At 43.1% G+C, this 26,581-nt stretch overlaps 1 protein-coding gene and 1 long non-coding RNA gene across 5 annotated transcripts; one reads left to right on the top strand and one right to left on the bottom strand.

The window, feature by feature from the left end:
• Positions 1-7,089: 7,089 nt before the first annotated feature.
• On the bottom strand, positions 7,090-25,007 carry LOC121552653 (coiled-coil domain-containing protein 9). 4 transcript variants are annotated; one of them, XM_041865639.2, is made up of 6 exons: positions 24,810-25,007; positions 24,447-24,577; positions 24,140-24,247; positions 23,671-23,817; positions 23,085-23,240; positions 7,090-7,581 (listed from the first exon to the last, which is right to left on the bottom strand). In XM_041865639.2, the coding sequence occupies exons 1-6, from the start codon at positions 24,859-24,861 to the stop codon at positions 7,348-7,350; spliced, it is 828 nt and encodes a 275-aa protein (XP_041721573.1). In that variant the 5' UTR covers positions 24,862-25,007; the 3' UTR covers positions 7,090-7,347. The 4 variants fall into 4 exon arrangements, with proteins under 4 accessions (XP_041721573.1, XP_041721574.1, XP_041721575.1 ...); XM_041865640.2 differs by having other exon boundaries at positions 23,085-23,237; XM_041865641.2 differs by lacking the exon at positions 23,671-23,817.
• Positions 12,635-14,078, top strand: LOC121552654. The gene is made up of 4 exons (XR_005997278.1): positions 12,635-12,852; positions 13,040-13,181; positions 13,323-13,396; positions 13,727-14,078. It is a non-coding gene; the product is annotated as an uncharacterized LOC121552654 (long non-coding RNA).
• Positions 25,008-26,581: the final 1,574 nt, after the last annotated feature.

Raw genomic sequence — 26,581 nt, 5'->3', positions numbered from 1 at the left:
CCAAGAAAACAATTGGTAACACACTACGCCGTGAAGGACTGAAATCCTGCAGCGCCCACAAGGTCCCCCTTCTCAAGAAAGCACATATACATGCCCGTCTGAAGTTTGCCAATGAACATCTGAATAATTCAGAGGAGAACTGGGTGAAAGTGTTGTGGTCAGATGAGACCAAAATCGAGCTCTTTGGCATCAAGTCAACTCGCCGTGTTTGGAGGAGGAGGAATGCTGCCTATGACCCCAAGAACACCATCCCCACTGTCAAACACGGAGGTGGAAACATTATGCTTTGGGGGTGTTTTTCTGCTAAGGGGACAGGACAACTTCACCGCATCAAAGGGACGATGGACGGGCCATGTACCGTCAAATCTTGGGTGAGAACCTCCTTCCCTCAGCCAGGGCATTTAAAATGGGTCATGGATGGGTATTCCAGCATGGCAATGACCCAAAATATACGGCCAAGGCAACAAAGGAGTGGCTCAAGAACATTAAGGTCCTGGAGTGGCCTAGCCAGTCTCCAGACCTTAATCGCATAGAAAATCTGTGGAGGGAGCACAAGGTTCGAGTTGCCAAATGTCAGCCTCGAAACCTTAATGACTTGGGAGAAGATCTGCAAAGAGTAGTGGAACAAAATCCCTCCTGAGATGTGTGCAAACCTGGTGGCCAACTACAAGAAACATCTGACCTCTGTGATTGCCAACAAGGGTTTTGCCACCAAGTACTAGGTCATGTTTTGCAGAGGGGTCAAATACTTATTTCCCTCATTAAAATGCAAATCAATTTAATACATTTTTTACATGCGTTTTTCTGGATTTTTTTGTTGTTATTCTGTCTCTCACTGTTCAAATAAACCTACCATTAAAATTATAGACTGATCATGTCTTTGTCAGTGGGCAAACATACAAAATCAGCAGGGGATCAAATACAGTGAGGGGAAAAAGTATGTTTGTATGTATGTATGTATGTATGTATGTATGTATGTACAGTGGGGGAAAAAAGTATTTAGTCAGCCACCAATTGTGCAAGTTCTCCCACTTAAAAAGATGAGAGAGGCCTGTAATTTTCATCATAGGTACACGTCAACTATGACAGACAAAATGAGAAATTTTTTTCCAGAAAATCACATTGTAAGAATTTTTTTGAATTTATTTGCAAATTATGGTGGAAAATAAGTATTTGGTCAATAACAAAAGTTTCTCAATACTTTGTTATATACCCTTTGTTGGCAATGACACAGGTCAAATGTTTTCTGTAAGTCTTCACAAGGTTTTCACACACTGTTGCTGGTATTTTGGCCCATTCCTCCATGCAGATCTCCTCTAGAGCAGTGATGTTTTGGGGCTGTCGCTGGGCAACACGGACTTTCAACTCCCTCCAAAGATTTTCTATGGGGTTGAGATCTGGAGACTGGCTAGGCCACTCCAGGACCTTGAAATGCTTCTTACGAAGCCACTCCTTCGTTGCCCGGGCGGTGTGTTTGGGATCATTGTCATGCTGAAAGACCCAGCTACGTTTCATCTTCAATGCCCTTGCTGATGGAAGGAGGTTTTCACTCAAAAATCTCACGATACATGGCCCCATTCATTCTTTCCTTTACACGGATCAGTCGTCCTGGTCCCTTTGCAGAAAAACAGCCCGAAAGCATGATGGTTCCACCCCCATGCTTCACAGTAGGTATGGTGTTCTTTGGATGCAACTCAGCATTCTTTGTCCTCCAAACACGACGAGTTGAGTTTTTACCAAAAAGTTATATTTTGGTTTCATCTGACCATATGACATTCTCCCAATCCTCTTCTGGACCATCCAAATGCACTCTAGCAAACTTCAGACGGGCCTGGACATGTACTGGCTTAAGCAGGGGGACACGTCTGGCACTGCAGGATTTGAGTCCCTGGCGGCGTAGTGTGTTACTGATGGTAGGCTTTGTTACTTTGGTCCCAGCTCTCTGCAGGTCATTCACTAGGTCCCCCCGTGTGGTTCTGGGATTTTTGCTCACCGTTCTTGTGATCATTTTGACCCCAAGGGGTGAGCTCTTGCGTGGAGCCCCAGATCGAGGGAGATTATCAGTGGTCTTGTATGTCTTCCATTTCCTAATAATTGCTCCCACAGTTGATTTCTTCAAACCAAGCTGCTTACCTATTGCAGATTCAGTCTTCCCAGCCTGGTGCACGTCTACAATTTTGTTTCTGGTGTCCTTTGACAGCTCTTTGGTCTTGGCCATAGTGGAGTTTGGAGTGTGACTGTTTGAGGTTGTGGACAGGTGTCTTTTATACTGATAACAAGTTCAAACAGGTGCCATTAATACAGGTAACGAGTGGAGGACAGAGGAGCCTCTTAAAGAAGAAGTTACAGGTCTGTGAGAGCCAGAAATCTTGCTTGTTTGTAGGTGACCAAATACTTATTTTCCACCATAATTTGCAAATAAATTCATAAAAAATCCTACAATGTGATTTTCTGGATATTTTTTTCTCAATTTGTCTGTCATAGTTGACGTGTACCTATGATGAAAATTACAGGCCTCTCTCATCTTTTTAAGTGGGAGAAATTGCACAATTGGTGGCTGACTAAATACTTTTTTCCCCCACTGTATGTATGTATGTATGTACACACACACGAGAAAAAAAACATATGGGGGATTGGAAGTGATGCAGACAATTACATTGATGGAAGTTACAATCTGCAATATTAAAGCTGATCTACCCCCCAAAAAAATAAAAAATAAAAAAATAAAAATAAGTGTTTGTCCCTTCAAGTAATAATTCATGGCTTTATCTGAGAGATTAGATAGGCTACTATAAACCAGATCAGATATAAAACATGCTCAGATAATAGAGTTTCCTCATCCTGGCATGAGTCTTCCAAGGTTTAACATTGTTTACTCAAGTACTGACCAGTCAAAAGACACTAAATGAATATTGGCATGGTGCCCCGGTCTCTTTCAACTCATAGTATCTCCTTGGAGTGGACCCCAAGTGATGCAACTACCACTTCATATTTCATTTATTTAGCCAGGATGGTCCACTCAGTAACACTTGCCACTGTTGTTCCTCAGGGAGTTCCTTCTCCCATTTAACCCTCAACCATTAGCAATACCATGTTTATAGACATGCTGTTAGCATAGATTCTAACAGCATACAGTGCATATCAATTAGGAGAGAAGCCTCAAGAAGCAACCAGGACAACCTCATGAGTCCCTAAGGGCATCGTGTCCCACTAGCAATGGTTTCGTCTGCACAGCGTCCGCCATAGCAAGGAAAGTGAAAAGATGCCAATATATACATCTATTTATTCAGAGTAGGTCGACTGAGGCAAGGAGGATCAGGACACCTAGGCCTTTGCAATCACTTTTTATCACTGCGCCATAACAGCAGAAAGGGCTCTTCAATATTTTATCATTGGGTGGTTTTTACGTAAGCCTGATAATATTGAGAGTGGACAGCGTTAGCTGCAGAGGCGTTCCTCCTCTTCAGGGCCCTAATCTCTGCAGGTGTCGAGGTGGAAACGAATGACTTATAGGCATTAAAATCCCAATGCTGCCCGCGAACGCAATACACACAAAGCCCCACACACAGACACACACAACCTGCTTCCAAACACATACACCCATCCACCAGCCAAGGTCTCGCGGGCAGCATTGGGATTTTAATGCCTATAAGTCATTAGTTTCCACCTCGACACCTGCAGAGATTAGGACACTAAAGGATTAAAAAAGGATGGCGTGTGGCTATAGGGAACATACTTTCAATCAGTGTACTGCATACCATTAAAAACACACCCATGTGAGACTGGGACAACACAGAGCCCGGTTCAGTGATTGATGCAGATTTCTACAGACGTGAACAATTTACACTCACGCTTGTGTCATCCTGATTAACCCGGAGAAGCCAGCTAGTTGTTTGCTGTAATTGTGTTAAGATGTTTGGGCTTATTCTAAGCCTGGGGGGTAAACAATAGCCAAAACAATTCAATGAAGCCCCAAGGTCAACGTTGGCCAACACAATTCAATGAAGCCCCAAGGTCAACGTTGGCCAAAACAATTCTGAGGCAGGCTTATTCTATTTACAACAGTCAGTCACTTCATGTTGTTAAGTGACTTTGCACCTCATGAAAGATACCACAAAATAGTTATTAAAAGCCAGAAAAATGACCTGTCATAAAACAAAATGGAATTATGATTGAATAGAGACATTTGACCTTGAGATAACCTAACATACCAACACTTTAGTCAGTCATTTTGTAGTCTCCTTTAAACACAAGGATTTGTCATCTCTACTACTCCCAAATATGGCAAGGCATTCTGATCCCATAGTAAAAATACTCTCCCTTCCTCAATCCTCCCCCCCCGCTAACCATCCACACTGTATTGTCTGACAACAAGCTCTTCTGGGAATTAATTTGCTTCCTCCCACCATTTAACTGCACGTCATAAATCGGTTGGTAGAATAACTCTACTCCGGATGCATGCAGTGACTTGGGAAAGTTGTGAATAGCCTATGCAGGCTATTCTAAACTGCAGTATGCAGGTACAGTCGGGAGTTTACATACACTTTAGCCAAATACATTTAAACTCAGTTTTTCCACAATTCCTGACATTTAATCCTAGTAAATATTCCCTGTCTTAGGTCAGTTAGGATCACCACTTTATTTTAAGAATGTGAAATGTCAGAATAATAGTAGAGAGAATGATTTCAGCTTTTATTTCTTTCATCACATTCCCAGTGGGTCAGAAGTTTACATACACTCAATTAGTATTTGGTAGCATTGCCTTTAAAAAAATTTAACTTGGGTCAAACATTTTTGGGTAGCCTTCCACAAGCTTCCTACAATAAATTGGGTGAATTTTGGCCCATTCCTCCTGACAGAGCTGGTGTAACTGAGTCAGGTTTGTAGGCCTCCTTGCTTGCACACGCTTTTTCAGTTCTGCCCACAAATGTTCTATAGGATTGAGGTCAGGGCTTTGTGATGGCCACTCCAATACCTTGACTTTGTTGTCCTTAAGCCATTTTGCCACAACTTCGGAAGTATGCTTGGGCTCATTTGCGACCAAGCTTTAACTTCCTGACTGATGTCTTCAGATGTTGCTTCAATATATCCACATAATTTTCCTTCCTCATGATGCCATCTATTTTGTGAAGTGCACCAGTCCCTCCTGCAGCAAAGCACCCCCACAGCATGATGCTGCTACCCCCGTCCTTCACGGTTGGGATGGTGTTCTTCGGCTTGCAAGCTGCCCCCTTTTTCCACAAAAAACTTAACGATGGTCATTATGGCCAAACAATTCTATTTTTGTTTCATCAGACCAGAGGACATTTCTCCAAAAAGTATGATCTTTGTCCCCATGTGCAGTTGCAAACCATAGTCTGGCTTATTGATGGCGGTTTTGGAACAGTGGTGTTTTCCTTGCTGAGTGGCCTTTCAGGTTATGTCGATATAGGACTCGTTTTACTGTTTACTCCAGCATCTTCACAAGGTCCTTTGCTGTTGTTCTTGGATTGATTTGCACTTTTCGCACCAAAGTACGTTCATCTCTAGGAGACAGAACTCGTCTCCTTCCTGAGAGGTATGACGGCTGCGTGGTCCCATGGTGTTTATACTTGCATACTATTGTTTGTACAGATGAACGTGGCACCTTCAGGCGTTTGGAGATTGCTCCCAAGGATGAATCAGACTTGTGGAGGTCTACCTTCTTTTTTTTTTCCTGAGGTCTTGGCTGATTTCTTTTCATTTTCCCATGATGTCAAGCACTGAGTTTGAAGGTAGGCCTTGAAATACATCCACAGGTACACCTTCAATTGACTCATATGATGTCAATTAGCCTATCAGAAGCTTCTAAAGCCATGACATCATTTTCTGGAATTTTCCAAGCTGTTTAAAAGGCACAGTCAACTTAGTGTATTTAAACTTCTGACCCACTAGAATTGTGATACAGTGAATTATAAGTGAAATAATCTGTCTGTAAACAATTGTTGGAAAAATTACTTGTGTCATGTACAAAGTAGATGTCCTAACCGACTTGCCAAAACTATAGTTTGTTAACAAGAAATTTGTGGAGTGGTTGAAAAACTAGTTTTAATGACTCCAACCTTAGTGTATGTAAACTTCCGACTTCAACTGTAGGTACTAGTCCCAATGGAGTGTGCACTTATTAGGTTGCAATATACTGTATATCCATGTCTGAAATGTCTTGGTGCAGAGCTGGCAGAGACGGTCGGCCAAGAGGACAAACTGACAATGCAAAAAAATCCCCCACTCGCTACGAGGGTCAAAGTAGTTTGGTCTTCAAATAATATAAAATGGAGAAACATTAACCAGAGATGGCATATCTAAAAATAAACTTGTCATTACAGTATCCGACAACTGTCTACAGTACCTACCCACCCAGATCCATTAATGGGATAGTTCCCCCAAATAACTTGGTTTCCTTACCCTGTAAGCAGTCTATCGACAAGGTAAAACAGCAATCCATGCTTTGGTTTTGTTTCCTCTGGGATGTGCAAAAAATGCTAATATAGATACCATGACTTGGGATTTGTGTCACAAACGCCAAAACGTTACCATTTGGAAACCGTGAAAGGGAAACAAAACCAAAGCATGGCTGGCTGTCATACTTTAAAATTGCTTCCTCTATACCAATGAAAATTTCCCCCAAGAAGTTTCAATCAAAAATGAGTCATTGGCATAGATAGTACATAACATCTGACAGTCGGTAAGCTTCAGTCGTTTTCCCAATGTTTGAGGGATGTTGAGGCAATGTTCTCCAGGGGAGTATTCTTTACATAAACCGTTTAAGAAACAAAACGGAGCAAAAAAAAAAGTGTATTGGACAAATTCAGATAGTTTCCTCCCTGTATCAAATTGCACATAAGCTACGCAGATTTCCTCCAAACAAAAAACCCATAAAAAAATAAATAAAATAAAAAACGAGGAAAGTCGTCAGGGAACACTTCATTACACATTAACAGAACCGTATCAGTGTACAAACTAAGTTACGGCTTGGATATAAAACCCAGAGCAAAGAAAACGTTTAATCAAGAACCATGGTGTTCCATCTCCCCTGGGCATCATGCTAGAATAAGAGAAACAAGAGAAGGGTTACATTGAGTGTTCTTTATTCTCCCTCTAAGTATCTCTGACAGAAAGCCAACTTGCAAGTGTGAGGAAAGGGACAAAAACAAAGCTTGTGGTTGCTCGTTTTACAGATTGTTTATAAAGTACAGAAAAATTGAACATTCACAGTGCAAATATCAAAATATAAAGTGCAATACGCCAGTTAACATGCACAAATACAAAACAGTGGTTGACTTAGAACAAGCCTCTTTTACAGAAAATGAGAATTATGTAATTGTCCAGCTACCGGGCCTTCCTACGCTGCTCCCTGCTGCTCTGGAGGTGTACTGCCAGGTCATCCTGGTTGAGCAGTTCCACCTGCTCCCTGCTGCTCTGGCGGTGTACTGCCAGGTCGTCCTGGTGTTGGTCGAGCAGTTCCACCATCGAGCGGTTGCGTCTCTTCTTCCAGCGTAGGTACTCTCGCCTCTCCACGTCCGACGTGGAGCCACTGTAGTCTGTGCAGTAGCCTCCTGCATCCTGGGAGATAAAGAGAGATTACTTAGAATAGGAGCCACTTGAGGAACTCTGATGTTATGGCGCCATTTTGCTTCCACTGGTCCTGTGGCCCTTGTTAAGGTCAACGGCATCATGAATTTTACCAAGTACCAGTTTAGCCAGAAAACTGGTTGCCTCTGCCAGGAAGCTGACACTTGGCCGCAAGCCTATACAACTAACACCAGCTGTGGACTGATAGCTTGTGTGCAGTTCTGAGCCCATGGCTCCCCTAGGCTCCTTCTCCCCACCAGAGAATTTGGGTGGGAAAAAAATAATAAAAGCAGCTGGACTAATCGCCTACGGGCTTGTGTAAACAAAAGAGGATGATGTAATGTTCCAGCAAATGTCAAGTATTTTGTTTTTACTGTTTGAGACAGGGTTTTACAGAGTAGTTTTTCACTAATTTACAGTGCATTTGGAAAGTAATCAGAACCCTTGACTTTTTCCACATTTTCTTACGTTACTGCTTTATTCTAAAATGTATTACATTGTCGTCCCCCCCCTCAAATCTACACACAATACCCCATAATGACAAACTAAAAACTGGTTTTTAGAAATGTTGGCCAATTTATTAAACATGAAAGTACATAAGTATTCAGACCCTTTATTCAGTACTTTGTTGGAGCACCTTTGGCAGCGATTACAGCCTAGAGTATTATTGGGTATGACGACACAAGCTTGGCACACCTGTATTTGGGGAGTTTCTCCCATTCTTTTATGCAGATCCTCTCAAGCTCTGTCAGGTTGGATGGGAGCTTCGCTGCACAGCTATTTTCAGGTCTCTCCAGAGATGATCGATCCGGTTCAAGTCCGGGCTCTGGCTGGGCCACTCAAGGACATTCAGAGACTTGTCCCGAAGACACTCCTGCGTTGTCTTGGTTGTGTGATTAGGGTTGTTGTCCTGTTGGAAGGTGAACCTTCGCCCCCAGTCGGAGGTCCTGAGCGCTCTTCATCAAGGATCTCTGTACTTTACTCCGTTCATCTCTTCCCTCAATCCTGACTAGTTTCCCAGTCCCTGAAAAACATCCCCACAGCATGATGCTGCCACCACCATGCTTCACTGTAGGGATGTTGGCAGGTTTCCTCCAGATGTGACGCTTGGCATTAAGACCAAAATAGTTCAATCTTGGTTTCATCAGACCGGAGAACCTTGTTTCTCATGGTCGGAGTACTTTAGGTGCCTTTTGGCAAACTCCAAGCGGGCTGTCATGTGCCTTTTACTGAGGAGTGGCTTCCGTCTGGCCCCTCTACCATAAAGGCCTGATTGATGGAGTGCTGCAGACATGGCTGTCCTTCTGGAAGGTTCTCCCATCTCCACAGAGGAACTCTGGAGCTCTGTCAGAGTGACCATCGGGTTCTTGGTCACCTCCCTGACCAAGGCCCTTCTCCTCCGATTGCTCAGTTTGGCCGGCCGGCCAGCTCTAGGAAGAGTCTTGGTGGTTCCAAACTTTTTCCATTTAAGAATGATGGAGGCCACGGTGTTCTTGGGGACCTTCAATGCTGAAGATATTTTTTGGTACCCTTCCCCAGATCTGTGCCTCGACACAATCCTCTCGGAGCTCTACGGGCAATTCCTTCGACCTCAGGGCTTGGTTTTTGCTCTGACATGCACTGTCAATTGTGGGACCTTATATAGACAGGTGTGTGCCTTTCCAAATCATGTCCAATCAATTGAATTTACCACAGGTGGACTCCAATCAAGTTGTAGAAACATCTCAAGGATGATCAATGGAAACCGGATGCACCTGAGCTCAATTTCGAGTCTCATAGCAGAGGGTCTGAATACTGAATGTAAATAAGTATCTGTTTTTCATTTTTAATAAAATTAGCAAAAATGTTTAAAACATGTTTTTGCTTTGTCATTATGGGGTATTGTGTATAGATTGATGAGGATTTTTATTGAATCTATATTAGAATAAGGCTGTAACGTAACAAAATTTGGAAAATGGGAAGGGGTGTGAATACTGCATGCTCTGGCCACAACTACAAGTAAAGGACAAGGCAAAAGCTATTTGGGTAAGAGCAAACAGAACAAACTTTTAAAAAATGAGAATTTCACTGGACAGTTTAACTACTGGTGTGACTATGGCGTGTTTGAGCTGAGGGGGGGGACACATCGAGTGGTGAGGGACTGGTTGATTTCTGTGAAGGCACCAGAGCAGGTAAGCAGGTCTTGACAAAGGAAGTGGGGATCAAGTGAGCAAGTGGTGGGCCTCATTATCCTAACCAGCTTGTTACATCAGCTGCAGTAACTGTGGAGGAGAACCTTGACTCAAGGATTGGAGGAACTGGGTAGATCATTTACAGGGGCTGAGAGGACAGGATGGGGATGTTTTACATTTTAATTTGGAAGAAGCACATGTATTGATTGCATTGTTCTGAGGAGGTTGAGGTAGGATGGAGAAGCTTTCTCACAGTAGAGAACAGCACCCCGGAGTTACCACTGCCGTTGCTGATCAGTTGGTAGTAGCATGTCCGAGCTGCATTTATGGCCCGTTTGTAGACTTGCTGATGCTGCGCACATGTACAGTTCCATACAACACCTTCCTAATATTGAGTTGTACCCATTTTGCCCTCAGAGCAGTCTCAATTCAAGGCATGGACTCTACAAGGTGTCAAAAGCGTTCCACAGGGATGCTGGCCCATGTTGACTCCAGTGCTTCCCACAGTTGTGTCAAGTTGGCTGGATGTCCATTCTTGATACACACAGGAAACTTTTGAGCGTGAAAAAGCCTTGAGACATGGATTGTGTATGTGTGCCATTCAGAGGGTGAATGGGCAAGACAAAATATTTAAGTGCCTTTGAACAGGGTATGTAAGTATGTGCCAGGCGCACCGGTGTGTCAAGAACTGCAATGCTGCTGGATTCTTCCACACTCTGTTTCCCGTGTATCAAGAATGGTCCACCACCCAAAAGGACATCCAGCCAACTTCACAACTGTGGGAAGTAATGGAGTCAACAGGTGACAGCATCCCTGTGGAACGCTTTCGACTCATTGTAGAGTCCATACCACAATGAATCAAGGCTGATCTGATGGCAAAAGGAGGGTGCAACGCAATATTAGGAAGGTGTTCCTAATGTTTTGTAACACTTGGGTATATTTCCATACTGACGTTGGAATAATACTGTGAAAATGATAATGCCCTTTTAGTGTAAGAGTGGTTTGATAAGACCGCCTGAAATGTCTGCCCGTTTTGGTGGGATGGAGTTTTAGCCTGTCTAGTGACGTCACCAAGCAGTAAATTATACTGAACAAAAAATATAAAACTCAACATGTAAATTGTTGGTTCCATAATTCATGAGCTGAAGGTAAAGATGCCAGAAATGTTCCATACGCACAAATTTGTTTAAATTTCTCCTTTGCCAAGATAATCCATCCACCTGACAGGTGTGGCATATCAAGAAGCTGATTAAACTGCATGATCATTACACAGGTGCACCTTGTGCTGGGACAATAAATATGCAGTTGTGTCAACACAATGTTACAGATGTCTCAAGGTGAGGGAGCGTGCAATTGGCATGCTGACTGCAGGAATGTCTACAAGAGCTGGTGCCAGAGAATGGAATGTTAATTTCTCTACCAAATGTCATTTTACAGAATTTGGCAGTACGTCCAACCGGCCTCACAACCACACCAGCCCAGGACCTCCACATCCGGCTTCTGCACCTGCGGGATCGTCTGCGACCAGACCATCCGGACAGCTGAAGAAACTGTGGGTTTGCAACCCCAAAGATTTTCTGCACAAACTGTCAGAAACCGTCTCAGGGAAACTCATCTGCGTGCTTGTCGTCCTTACCAGGGTCTTGACCTGACTGCAGTTCGGCGTCGTAACCGACTTCAGTGGGCAAATGCTCACCTATGGCCACTGGCATGCTGGAGAAGTGTGCTCTTCACGGATTAGTCCCGGTTTCAACTGTACCGGACAGATGGCAGCGTTGTGAAAAGAGTGCCCCATAGTGGCGGAGGGGTTATGGTATGGGCAGGCATAAGTTACGGACAACAAACAATTTGAATGCACAGCGATGGCAATTTGAATGCACAGAGATACCGTTACAAGATCCTGAGGCCCATTGTCGTGCCATTCATCCGCCGCCATCACCTCATATTTCAGCATGATAATGCACGGCCCCATGTCGCAAGGATCTGTACACAATTCCGGGAAGCTGAAAAGGTCCCAGTTGTCCATGGCCTGCATTCTCATGTCACCACCCATTGAGTATGTTTGGGATGCTCTGGATCGACATGTACGACACCGTGTTCCAGTTCCCGCCAATATCCAGCTTCCCACAGCCATTAAAGAGTGGGACATTCCACAATCAACTGCCTGATCACCTCTATACGAAGGAGATGTGTCGCACCGCATGAGGCAAATGGTGGTCACACAAGATACTGACTGGTTCTGAACCACACCTATACCTTTAAAAAAATATATATCTGTGACTAACAGATGCATATCTGTATTCCCAGTCATGTGAAATCCATAGATTAGGGCCTAACGAATTTATTTCAATTGACTGATTTTCTTATATGAACTGTAACTCCTTAAAATCTTTGAAATTGTCGCGTTTATATTTTTGTTCAGTGTAGTTAAGACCAATAAAGCGAGTTCCAAACCTCTGCCTATAACTGCTAGTTTCCCCCTCCCCACTCAGACCACTCCCAGACAGTCCTAGCAAAATTATTGCTTGAGAAATTGCTCTTTGCCAAGAAGCTGTGTTTCTTTTTGACAATTTTAATTGAAACATCACAGTAAGGTACTTAATTACCCAGAAATGATTTGATGTTGAGATAAAAACGGCTGCATTGGACCTTTAAATCATTTACTGGGGTAATTTTGGAATTTCCCTGCGCCTTAAAAAGTTCGACCTTGGTATCAGTAGGAGCCTAGACCCAACAGGCTAGTTTCGGTAATGTGAGGAAGTGGCTCCTCCCCTCATTCCGGTTTTTATCATATTTACTCAAAATATTTACTTATTGAAGTGCAAGTTGTGCAATTTGGGTAACTTCAGTGTTTCACTTAGGGAGAAACATTCTCTCGAAAAACCAACACATCTCTATGTAAATGTAAGGTTTTTCAGGTGTTTCATTTACAAATCAATGCTTCCTTCGTGTTAAGACCATTAGTTCTCTGAAGGCTCAGTTTACTGTGATCTACACGATGTGTGTTCTTTACGTACTCCCGCTCCTTGCTCTGTTGACTGTGGGAAACTGTTGTGTAGGGATACCCCCCTCACCGGCAGACCAACATACGGTAAGTACATCACCTATGGAGTGGGCCTAAGCCATGCTGGGGTATGTAAAACAAAAAAAGGCATTTGACGTCAACTTTTGTGCTGATAGGCAGAGTATGCCCTCGGGCACAATGCTCCACAGAAAAATAGTGCTCTAAAAACAGAAAACTATTAAAGGAAATGACAGACCAACACATTCTCCCACAGATCTTTGGGAAGTGGCTCTTCATTGAGGGTTTTGCAGACCATGAGATGTTCAATGCGGTACTGAGAAAGACCAACAGCTCCTGGATTGAAATCTTTCCAACATCACACAAAGAGAGTCTTTTTCAAAAGAGGGAAACATGATGTAAGTAATAGTGATAAGTAAACCTCTACAGCCTTGTCTCTAATGACTTGTGCCATGCATCATTACACTCAGTGGCTATGTGAAGAGACATTCTACAGCTCTAAGAAAAGTATTTAACGATCATCTCCTTTCCTCTGCCAGTGATGGAAAATGCTTCCACTCCTCTGACATGACCTTTTCCGAAATACCTTTTCCAAACACCATCCACCTCACACGTAAGTCAAAACATTGTTGACTGGCTGGCCTGCTTCAATTCAACATCCTATGTCAGATTATCAAATAGAAATTAGTGTTGTTACGTAGACAGTAATGTGACTTCCATGGCAAACTTGCCCCGACTGTCTCGTCATGGACTTCAATAGCACCATGGCTGAAGCGCATATTCGATCTCTCGATATCTTTGGTATGTGTGTTTGTGCTTTTGAGAACCCTACAAAATGGCCAGCTAATACCCAAACATTTACCCAAAAGCTTTTGGAAACCTTGAAGTCAATCAAGTCATGTAACCAACAAGTACGTTTTTCTTTCTTTCTTTCTTTGACCAGGACACTGCCGGAGTCAGAGCTGAAGAATTTCCAGAAAGCAGCAGAATGCCTCGAGTATCCTCAGCCTGCACAGTATTCCTACGACGGAGTCACAGGTCATTATTTACCCTGACCTACTCATTATAAAAATTTAAAAAAGGGACACTAGGCAACATTTAGTATTGATTTAGAATGTCATTTATCAGTCTAGTATAGATCGCTATTGGCCGTTTATTAAAACCCTGTCCAAGTTCTCACTAACGTCTCCCCTCTTCTCTATTGAGTTCTGCGCTGAGGAAAAGGAGAGCTCACACATTGCAGAGTCTCATGATGAAAAGGATGGTTCTTAGTGATATGGCTAATGATGATGGAATGGTTGCATTATTAAAATCATTTGTACTCTAATACGATGTTTGTGTTTCCAGATTATTATTATTTTTTTAAGTGCGTCCTCATCCATAAATGCACACGCAGGCAAACAGCCAGACAGTTATGGCCCAAAAAAAAATAGGGTTGCAAATGACCACTGTCCCAGTTTGGCCTTGGGGAATTCACCTCCTAGCGAGCCTTTAATTAAATGAATTAGTAAAATGTAAAGCAATGCTAGGTGATATAAAAAAATAAAGGTTTACTAACCTCAATTTGGAAGGACTTTACTTCAAATGAGTTGGAAGCGAAATAATTATTCCCGGACCAGGCCCAAATTCACTGCACAATAGAGGCCTCACGCGGGCTACCTGAGGCGACTACGGCGAGTGGATAAACTGCCTCTACAGGCCAACGTGCAATCACTGGAGAATAAACTGGAAGAGCTTTTATCCAATGTTGCAAGTTTGCACTAGCTTCTGGCCGGACCAAGTTAACAATTGATAATGTTTCAAGTTCAGTTATTTTTTCTGATCTGGCACTATTCATCTCTGGCTCCCGCTTTAGTAATTTGTGAGTCTTCATTTAAAATCAGTGCTTAAAGCATCAGACAAGCACAGTAGCCTACATATAGTTTATTTTATTCAAAAACACACAGGGTGTGTCGATATGTGAAAAAAAGAAAAGAAAAATTACACCAATCGATTGGTCGAAAGAACAGAAGACTCTCGGTCAACCAAGATTATTATTATTAAAATCAGGGACAGCCCTAATGTACATATTTACCTTAATTACCTCATACTCCTGCACATCGACTCGGTACTGGTACCCTATAGCCAAGTTAGTGTATTTATTTATTTATTATTTTTCTATTATTTCTCTGCATTGTTGGGAAGGGCCTGTAAGTAAGCAATTCACCGTTAGTCTACACCTGGTTGTTAACCAAGCATGTGAAAAATAACAAGGACAAATATATCCTCTGACACCAACCATAAAAATCACACACAGCCTGGGTCATGTTCATTGGGCATCAACTGGAAGAAAACTGACTGAAACTGGGAGGGACTACCAGAGCTTGCCCAATAAGGAAAGCATATTTTTGTTTTTTGTTGTAAAGCATTTTTTAAATGTTCTGTTGCTAGCCTTAATGAACACAAACCTAGTCACGGACGATTAACTGGGATCGTAAGCACTGTGGTCTTGGACAGGGGTATTCAAACCTCTTCTTGGGGACCCCCAGCCGTTCCACAGCTAGCACACCTGATTCAACTTGACAACTAATCAAGCCCTTGAATAGGACAATCAAGTGAGCTAGTTAAGGGCTACAACAAAATTGTGACATGTCTCGGGGTCCCAGAGGAGAGGTTTAAAAACCACTGGTCTAGGGCTCAGTGCCTGGGAAAGAGTAGCTATTTCCCCCTCTTATCCCTAAGGATAGAGGGATGTGATGCAGGCAGGGAACACAGCTGGTGTTCAGATAGAAACATAACGTAGAGCAGACAAGCCTTTGACATGTAGACAGAGGAATCGGTTCGGCTCCATCTCCAACGTTCAGTTCTTTGCCCCCCTGGGTGAACGCTGCAGCCCTGATGTTTGGATAGCAAAGCCCTTTCACTTCCCTGTTTTGTTACAGCTAAAAAGTTGTCAAATCACAGTTTAAGGAGGACTTCATAGGGAGAGAAAAGATAAGACAAACGAGAGCATGGCTTGGGAGAAATCTGGAATCCATCCAGATAAAAGCATGGAGGGAGAGAGACAGGGGGCCAGTATGAAAAATTTATGTACTCACTAAAACTGTAAAATCGCTCTGGATAAGAGCATCTGCTAAATAACTAAAATGTCAATGTAATGAGAAATGCTGAGAAAGGTTGTTGCATGAGGTGCTGCCCATCTCCTCTGAGATGTGGGTGGGGGAGGGGTCTTTTCCATTAGTGCTTGGGGACAGCATGAGGGACAGTTGGGGCTGGGCGATATGGCCAGAATATCATATCACAATATGTCTAATATTTGATTGTTTGGCTGTATTTTACATTTGTGAATTATAAAAGTTCTAAATATGTTTTACGAGTAGGGCATGACCTTAGGATGACAAATAAAGTGATTTTACTGGGTTCTCCACTCTGTTTAATACTCAAACGAGAACAGAACGGACAGTGAATTAGACCAAAAATTAATACCAGTATATACAATATTGCCCAGCCCTAGGGACAGTCAGCGGATTACCTCTCTCGCTCCCAGGCCTCACCAGGCTCCCACAGCAACTAGTGCTTTCAATTTCCCTCTTCCTCCTGGGTCTTGGAGTGTGTGCACGTGTGTGTGTGTGTGGTGGGTGCAGCGTCCGTAGAGGCAGACCACACCCCTGTTGCATAACCTGTAGAATAAAAAGGCAGTGCGCTTGCGCGTCAAACCCATCCCCTGTAAAGACACCTCGATTGATGGTCACGACCGGGGTAGTGTCATTTGTTCCCAAGACACACCAGAGAAGGTGTGCGCACGCACATGCGAGCGTCCGTTATTCACAATCCACGGAGACTAGTGTGGCCATCTGTCAAACCCCATAATGAATCTCCATTTGCAGGTTGGGTGTGGGGGCAGAATGATGGATCGGGAAGTGAGAGAAAACTGAGGGAATCCAGACAAAACGAAATTCAACAATATTTAAAAAATGGATTTAACTTAGTAGGGAATCAACTAAATGTATTGAAAATGAACTTGCCCTAGTTTATCATGAGACGTGTACAGTGATTCATATTTCCTGCAACATTCTGAAGAGGCTACGAGAATTCCCGTCCTCCCTGTTTATGTGCGGTACGTGCCTCTAACATTATGTAGCCGTTAGTGGTGTAACGGTTCAACCAAACCCATGGTTTGGTACGGATTGCAGTTTTGGGGTCAAGGTTCGGTTTCGGTACAATGGGAAAATGAAATACTAACCTTTACTGTAGCTAAATTGTTTCTTTAATCAAATACAAAGTGTTGGTATATTTATGTGACCGACCGCCTCAGTCTTATGTAGCAAATTGTGAATTTTTTATATATATTTTTTTACATTGGATAAAAGTAGAGACTCAGAGCTAGAAAATGGTAGTTGAGGAACAATGGGAAAGTAATCCTGCTTTGAAAGTTGATAAACTTGTAACCCCACTTTTGAGAAAATGGCCCTTGAATGTTTTGGTCCACCTACTGGAGAGCTCGTCTACACCCATTCAACATCGTTCACACCCTCTTAAACCTTGGCCTCATGTGAATCCTTAAAAGAGATGGGTGGGGCTATGTGGTAAACACACGCTAAAATCTAAGTTTGTTTGTCACAAGCACAGGATACAGAAGGTGTAAACGGTACAGTGAAGTGGATACTTGCACAGTGGCAATATCAAAAACAGAAAGTGTCCAGATGAAAATATTTTATCATTATTAGATGACGCTTACCCGACACTCTTGTCTAAATTGATGGTCATGTGAAACAAACGCTATAACCACCCCCCAGCCACATCTAGCTACGTGGATGGGTCACTATTGTCTAGACATGTACACATGTTCGTGAAATACAATAGATGGCCGTAATCACCCCCAGACACACCTGGCTAATTTGATGGGTCATGTAATAATGCGGCCGAAGTGGAGTCTTCTGTTTAGACATGTAGCTAGCTAGCTACAATGAACCGGCATCATCCCAACTCATACTACTACCAATAAACATTGTCATAGCTGTAGTATGAATCTGCAGGTAGCTAAAGCTAACAAACTAGGTTCCATGTTAGCTAGCTAACATTAGGCTATAACTAGCAATGCAAATCAATTTCTGATTCAAATAATATTACTACACAGATCATACATGTAACCTTAGCGAGCGAGCCAGCTAACTAACAGTGCGCATTAACTTGCAATAAAAACAACTGACAAAATTAGAAACGTATCTGAAGATGTAGCTAGACTCTTACCCGTATACATGGATGAACGCTTCACGGCAAACAGACCATTTAACTCAGTTTTGTTTGTAGCTAACGTTACATCTTGTTTGACCAGTGTTGTGTCAAGTCACTCTGGTTCACACTGACCGTGGCGTGAGCAGAAAGTAGCCCATCTGTCGATAGCACCTGCTAAATTCAGGGCATCAATGTTGAGAATATTTTTGTAGTTCTCGATGGCTGTTATACCTTTCAAAAATGGCACAGTAGAAAGGACTTTCAACACATACTGAGCAGCTCACGTTATAAACAGAAGCGTGCTACATGGCAGACCAATCCAAACTCATCTCCCGGCATGTCCATCCCATCCATTATCTCAGCCAATCATGGCTAGCGGGAAGGTTCCTGTCTTTTTCTGTGGCTAAACCAACTAGGCTTGTAATTTAACAATTGTATTCGTATTTATGGATGGAATATACGTTTGTTATTAAGGCACATGAAAGTTCACATGTTCCAGAAGGCATTTCTGCCAAAAAACACATTAATAAAAAAATTACTTTATGTTCAAATGCCTCTCCTGTGAAGTAGTGACGCGCGACATACACCTAGTTTCCTGAAACGAGTCACATACGACCATGAGTCATATAAATGCCTGATGAGCACAATCAGGAATAACACAATTGTCTTAAAATGAAAAACACACGATTAATCATCAACACCAAAATAAAAGTGCAATAAGCGTGTGAAATCAATATATGTAAAAACATGTCTCAGACATTGTATAGGCCTACGCTATAATACAATGCTCAAAAAAATAAAAGGGAACACTAAAATAACACATCCTAGATCTGAATGAATGAAATAATCTTATTAAATACTTTTTTCTTTACATAGTTGAATGTGCTGACAACAAAATCACAAAAATTATCAATGGAAATCAAATTTATCAACCCATGGAGGTCTGGATTTGGAGTCAACCTCAAAAGTAAAGTGGAAAACCACACTACAGGCTGATCCAACTTTGATGTAATGGCCTTAAAACAAGTCAAAATGAGGCTCAGTAGTGTGTGTGGCCTCCACATGCCTGTATGACCTCCCTACAACGCCTGGGCATGCTCCTGATGAGGTGGCGGATGGTCTCCTGAGGGATCTCCTCCCAGACCTGGACTAAAGCATCCGCCAACTCCTGGACAGTCGGTGGTGTAACGTGGCGTTGGTGGATGGAGCGAGACATGATGTCCCAGATGTGCTCAATTGGATTCAGGTCTGGGGAACGGGCGGGCCAGTCCATAGCATCAATGCCTTCCTCTTGCAGGAACTGCTGACACACTCCAGCCACATGAGGTCTAGCATTGTCTTGCATTCGGAGGAACCCAGGGCCAACCGCACCAGCATATGGTCTCACAAGGGGTCTGAGGATCTCATCTCGGTACCTAATGGCAGTCAGGCTACCTCTGGCGAGCACATGGAGGGCTGTGCAGCCCCCCAAAGAAATGCCACCCCACACCATGACTGACCCACCGCCAAACCGGTCATGCTGGAGGATGTTGCAGGCAGCAGAACGTTCTCCACGGCGTCTCCAGACTGTCACGTGCTCAGTGTGAACCTGCTTTCATCTGTGAAGAGCACAGGGAGCCAGTGGTGAATTTGCCAATCTTGGTGTTCTCTGGCAAATGCCAAACGTCCTGCACGGTGTTGGGCTGTAAGCACAACCCCCACCTGTGGACGTCGGGCCCTCATACCACCCTCATGGAGTCTGTTTCTGACCGTTTGAGCAGACACATGCACATTTGTGGCCTGCTGGAGGTCATTTTGCAGGGCTCTGGCAGTGCTCCTCCTGCTCCTCCTTGCACAAAGGCAGAGGTAGCGGTCCTGCTGCTGGGTTGTTGCCCTCCTCCACGTCTCCTGATGTACTGGCCTGTCTCCTGGTAGTGCCTCCATGCTCTGGACACTACGCTGACAGACACAGCAAACCTTCTTGCCACAGCTCGCATTGATGTGCCATCCTGGATGAGCTGCACTACCTGAGCCACTTGTGTGGGTTGTAGACTCTGTCTCATGCTACCACTAGAGTGAAAGCACCGCCAGCATTCAAAAGTGACCAAAACATCAGCCAGGAAGTATATGAACTGAGAAGTGGTCTGTGGTCACCACCTGCAGAACCACTTCTTTATTGGGGGTGTCTTGCTAATTGCCTATAATTTCCACCTGTTGTCTATTCCATTTGCACAACAGCATGTGAAATGTATTGTCAATCAGTGTTGCTTCCTAAGTGGACAGTTTGATTTCACAGAAGTGTGATTGACTTGGAGTTACACTGTGTTGTTTAAGTGTTCCCTGTTTTAAGACCGGAAGTTAGAGGTAATGTTAACTAGCGCAATGACTGGAAGTCTAGGCAACAGCGGTTAAGAGCGTTGGGCCACTAACCCAAAGGTTGTATTTTCGAATCCCTGAGCAGACATGGTGGAAAAATCTGCCGTTCTGCCCTTGATCAAGGCAGTCAACCCCAAACAACAACTGCTCCCCGGGAGCCGATGATGTGGGATGTCGATTAAGGAAGCCTCCCGCACCTCTGCGATTCAGAGGGGTTGGGTTAAATGCAGAAGACACATTTCGGTTGAACGCATTCAGTTGTGCAACTGACTAGGTATTCCCCTTTCCCCTATGGGTAGCTACACACATGTGGTGTGCAGTGGGGGAATGTGCTTGATATCAGTATTCAAAGCAACGCACCAATGAGAAAGCCCAGCTCCTACCAGGTGAAAACGGTTGGCCTTCGCTACAGGATGATTTGCTGTCCATCAAAGCCTGGCCCCTCCCTCCAATCGACCTGTGATCATAGGCCTCAATCCTAACATGAGACATCTCCCATTGACATCAATGCATGATTTATCCTACATGATTTATCCTACACGTGGGTTTGGAATTACAGGCACAAAGATTTGCACAAATATCAAAAGGTGGTAGATGGCACCAGCAACCTACAGACCACAACAAATACAGTAGCCTTAGCCGACGTGTTCCACAATATGCAATACATAGAATCATTGTAAGATTTCCATGAGAACATTGAGCTTGGCATGATATAGGCCCATTATAGTAACAGGGTACCCACTATAAAAATAAATGGAACACTGCTAGGCCTAGTGTGGCATGTATGGTCTACGCACATTTGTACCAGTGTATATTCGTCAGCAGTGAATGCTGCGTCCTGTCTTAACCGGTGGGTGTAATCAGGCCTAATTGTAATCTCTCAGGAAACAGAGAGAGAGACTTAAGTTTTAGTGGGGGAGAAATGTGACGTAGCAGATTTGATGTTTTTTTTAAGGGGAGAGGGCTCCACGGCTGCCCAACAGAAGGCAATAGGGGAACTAGTTAACGTCCAATAGGTGACATTTAAGAGGTTCTGATCATGCACTTTAACGAGTGAAAAGTAGAATTCAATAAATAAAATAAACTTCATTAAAATGCTGCTAAATGGGTAAATTAACATACATGACTATAGCCCTGGACTAATTCAAACAAACAAGTAGTGGAGAAAACAGCTCACAGCGTGCAACAGCGCACTCAAGTGGACAAGATAGGATCCACAGCCCAGGGGACCAATGTCAAAAAGGTCAAGCCTGGACAACCTTAATTCATCACCGCCAGGATGATTCATGCATAGTTCCTGTATTGCATCATATTAAAAGCCAACAGAGTGCATCATCAAACACTATGCACACTGTGTTAATCAAAGCGTAGCAAACAATGACGGCCGATTGTGGTGGTAATGTGCCTCCACAGGGATCTAGCCAACAACAATCCCCATGGGGAATAAATAGCAACTCAGCTGCAGTTGAATAATTAGCAGTTAGATTGGCACCTATCCCTGAGCTTCCATTCCAGCCCGATTCCACAGTCACAGCCAGTTACTCAAGTGTCTAAAAGTGGGGCATTTATGCTTCCTCTGTGGCCTTGTCTGGGCCGTGTTCAAAAGGGACGAAACAGTAGAAAACCTCCAAAACAGAGTGAAACGGGGATGTACTGTGAACTTGTCCAATAAGAAACACTAGTTCGTTTCCCATTGCAAAACAATTTGCCACACTGTGCCCTAATAAACACCATCCTGATGTGTGGAGGAGAGTTTTCTGGCACAAAATGTCATTATCCAGGTGGGTACGTCACATTAGCAGTGGATGGGAGTACTCCCCATACAATGTAAAATGCCAAGAGCACTTAGAGCAGCACTAGCTGCATATAAATCCAATATCATCAAGTTCAAATTCTCAACAGGACTGGATACAAACAACCGATCTACAGTGGGTTCCACAGTAGTGTATACTACTGCTGACCCTATGGTAGCCTCCCATACAGTAGACTACATGGCAGACCACTAGCTCCTACCAGTTAGCACAGGATAGCGTGCCATGCAGCGGATGACATGCTGCTTTCATTGCGCTTGGCAGTCTGCAGGGCGCTGTGCTCTGCCTGTGAGGGGTTTCCCAGCATTCCAAGGGGATCAAAGACAGCTGTTAAGAGAAACATGACTAGAACATGGTTGAGAGTCTGAAATATCAGTTAATGGTGTAAACCTTTTCTTGTGTAACATTTCCCATGGAGGAAAGGAGACGAGGAAGGAAAGGAAGCTAGGTCTAGTGGATTGGGACACGGCCAAGAGTGTCTCAAACTGGTAGTGTGTATATTTTTAGATGTTTTATTGTCACATACACCACATAGGTGCCGTTGAAAATCACTTCAGTTTGAGCTCTGCACTGAAAGCTGACGAACATGTTCATGTTTTAGCAGACAGGGCCGCATTAAAAGGTTTTTAAATTGCATTCATATCCATTTCCAGAGACACAGAAGAACCGCCAAGCTTTACAACTCTCAAATGACAAACATGTCAACCTCACATTAGTACATTAGACAGCCTCCTTTCAAAGCGTCTAATTTCCTACTCCTTGAGAGAGGGGATGGGGTTTCCTTATATTTTTATTTTATTGCCTGTGTGTTTCTTGAGCAACACGAAGGTCACGCGTTCAACGCTTAAACTCGTCAATGAAATGACAGCAGCGTCCATGTCATAGTGGACAGTTCTGACCCGTGTTGGTAAAAGCACCTACCTCGCCGTTGTCTATAGTGCAGATTATCAGCTGCCTTTCCTCCAAAATGTTCTTCTCCTCCTCCTCACATCTCTTTTCCAGGCGGTCGTCCATCCTCCGTGATTTGGGCTGCCTTCTGCCTCGTTCAGACCGCTTTGCCACCGAACGGGAGTCCTTCTCCATATGGACACATAGCAGAGGGGATTTAGATGGTGCATTGACTTCATAAATTAATAGCATTAATTTTCAGAGGGAAAACTGCATGTCACCAGCAATGTCACCCCATCAATATATATAATGGGAATAGCAATGGTGATCCTGTATATAAAAGTTATCCCAAATTGCTAAATTATTATCTGCAGCTTTTCAGAGGTAAGTTAGAAAACAGCTGCCTGCATTGTTGGGGTGTGATCAAATGGATGAATCCACGTCAACTTTAGGAGTCTTTATCAGTCCATTTGATGAATTTCAATTAACCAATTAATTTCATGACTTGGGGTTACTCGGTTTACCGCTTTCTTATTTTTCCTTGCAGTTGAGTAGCAAGTGAGAAAAAAGTGCAATGGCTCCCCCAAGTGGGCTGCACAGGAGAAACCTGGGTTGGCACCTGGTTCATTACAGTGATGGTGAGGCTCTCCCACTGCTCCGACACATCAGCAGTATGAGCTGAATAACTGGTTTTGACCAGTTTGGTGCTTTTGGGCAGCAGGGCTGCCCCCCTACGCTCGGCCCTTCTCCTGTCCTCCTCAACTTCCTATGAAGAATGAGACATGTCACGTGACTTAAGTGAGGTGGCTATATCAGAGGCCGAATGCAGCCATAGACATGAGGAAAATGTAAAGGTAACCAATTCAGTGGCCATATGCGTTCTGCTTTTTAAGTAATAAAAGCCTCTACTGAAAATACACCATCGATCATTCAGATAAATGCTTCAGAATATGCTGAAAGGCTTCAGTTTCGACTTCCTTAATAACTAAAGCTTTTCAAAACAGTAGCATATAAATGCATGGTGTTTACCTTTGTATGATATCAGTTTCTTTCATTCAGGGCGCTGCACTAGCTACTGATACACTTACATTGAACCGCTCCAGCAAAGCCTCGTTTCTCCTCCTCATCTCCTCAATCCTCCTTTCCAGCTCTATGGCTGCATTGGCTGGGACTACAACCTCTGGCTTTGCAGAACACTAGCATGTGGAAAGTAATGGGTTTATTAACAAGTATAGCATATTATATATATATATATTATCTTAGAAAAAGTAACTGAAGGCAAAGCAATTTGAATGAGAGAGAACCACCACTATTGGCCTCTTTTGTGCCATTCTCCTGAGCTGGTTGCTAGGCAAGTTTGCCAGAACACCAGCATTAACTAAATCAAAGCCTTGCCTTTACAATGGTTTCTTCTTTAGATTCCTCAGATGATTCTAAAGAATCTAGTTCCAGTATGCCGCTGCATTCAGGTTCGTGCATGACCACATCATCGTTGTCCTGGTGAATCTTGCATCTGTGCTTGTCACCTGCAGACCATCACCAAGTTTGCAAAACACGGTGAAAAGGTTGGATAATTGCATGACTAAGTACGTGACTAACGTTACAGTATTTCGTTTGAAACTGAAATATTGAGTAACTAAGTGTGCACCGCTAAATAGCTTACTAAAGCCAAAATTGAAGGAGTAGAAATTCACTAGCTAGCCATAACTGTTTGTAGCAACTACATTACCTAGCTAGCTACATGTACTTGTAACTTACCTTCAATACTTTGGGCCATGCCTAATTTGTAAACAAAACCACTTTGGCGCATACTCTTTTTGCTAGCTAGCTACTAACCACCGACAGCAATATTTTTTGGGAGGAGTTGAGTGGAGAAAGTCGGGGGAAGCATTTGCGTCAGAGCACGAGGTACAAACAAGCAACTACCTGTAATCAATTATCTAATTAACATGGCCAGCTGGCCAACATAGGCTGCATTTAGACAGGCAGCCCAATTCTGATTTTTTTCCCCACTAATTGGTCTTTCGGCCAATCAGATCAGCTCTGAAAAAGATCCGATGTGATTGGCTAGATGGCATACATTTTATGTCAAAGGCTGCATTTACACAGGCAGCCCAATTCAGATCTTTTGCCCAATTATTGGCATTAGAGCTGATCTAATTGATCAAAAACACCAATTAGTGGTAAAAAACAAAAGATCAGAATTGGTCTGTCTGTGTAAACAAAGCCAAAGTGACTTCAAAAGTTGCATGGGGGAGAATTTTTGCATTTTAGCTAACCCTAACCCTTTTCCTAACCTTTAACCTAATTCTCCTATCCTGCTGCGTAACTTCTCCTAACCTGCTGCGTAAATTCTCCAACCTGCTACGAAAAATCACTTCTGACTCTAGCTACATACCTGCATGTTGATAGAAAAAAGAAGTTTGCAAAACACCACACTTGGTTGGTGAAATTTTTTATTATCAATCTTGTTCATTTTATTTTTTATTTCATGCAATCAGTTGCTGCATCATGACCATCAACTTGTGTTTATCCTAAAAATGTCCCATATCGACAGTGTAGTTACAGCAAAACCACTCATCATATACAATTTGCAATGCAAATGAACATGGCTCTATGGCTGCATTTACACAGGCAACCCAATTCTGATCTATGCCCAATTATTGGCAAAAGAGCTGATTTGATTGGTCCAATTATAGGGGGGAAAAAAATCTGAATTGGGCGGCCTATGTAAACGCAGCCTTTGTTTTCTGCCCTGTGTGTGGATTAGAGAACAAATCAGTTCTCCCTCCAATATCTATCTTGGATTGTTGTCAGGTGCAGACCATAGGAGCTAGTCCTAGTTTGGCTGTGTGTAGTTAAAGGAAAATCACTCAACATATACCATTTGCAATGCAAATGAACATAGCTCAATGGCTGTGTTTACACAGGTGACCCAATTCTGATCTTTTGCACAATTATTGGCAAAAGACCTGATCTGATTTGTCCCCCAAAAATCAGAATTAGTCTTGCTGTGTAAACACAGCCTTTGTATCTTTTTCCTTCATCATGAAATATATTAAATACTACAACCCTTGCCAAGGTAGGCTCCTTACAATCTCTCCCAAGTGGGTTAACTCGATAAAAGCCTCACTTGAGGTGATAGGAGTTATCAGATTGTATGCATACCAACACATTTTCTTACCCATTTTGCAGTACTTTAACGGTTCTAAAAAGCAATAACACATTTAAATTGCAGCAGTAAAAAACACAAAAATGACGAATTACCTATGCTTTTGTTTAACACCGGTTTGGTTCTCAAACTCTTCTCACTCCAATATACTTTAACGAAAGGAAACATGTTTTCCATCTTCCCCACCACCAAGGTACAGTTATACATAGTAAGATGAATGGTTCTTACAGAACTGTTACGGTGTGAAGATCAAAAAGGATCATTTCAATTTGTTTTACCCCGCTTTTGATTTAATAGGGCCCTGAGTAGTAGATCATATACAGAATATTGATTGCTTGCTCATTACAAGCATTTCGCT

Source organism: Coregonus clupeaformis, chromosome 36 (genome assembly GCF_020615455.1).
Source record: "Coregonus clupeaformis isolate EN_2021a chromosome 36, ASM2061545v1, whole genome shotgun sequence".
Taxonomy (NCBI): domain Eukaryota; kingdom Metazoa; phylum Chordata; class Actinopteri; order Salmoniformes; family Salmonidae; genus Coregonus; species Coregonus clupeaformis.
Note: the sequence above shows the minus strand (reverse complement) of the source record. Positions and strands in the feature narration are given on the sequence as shown.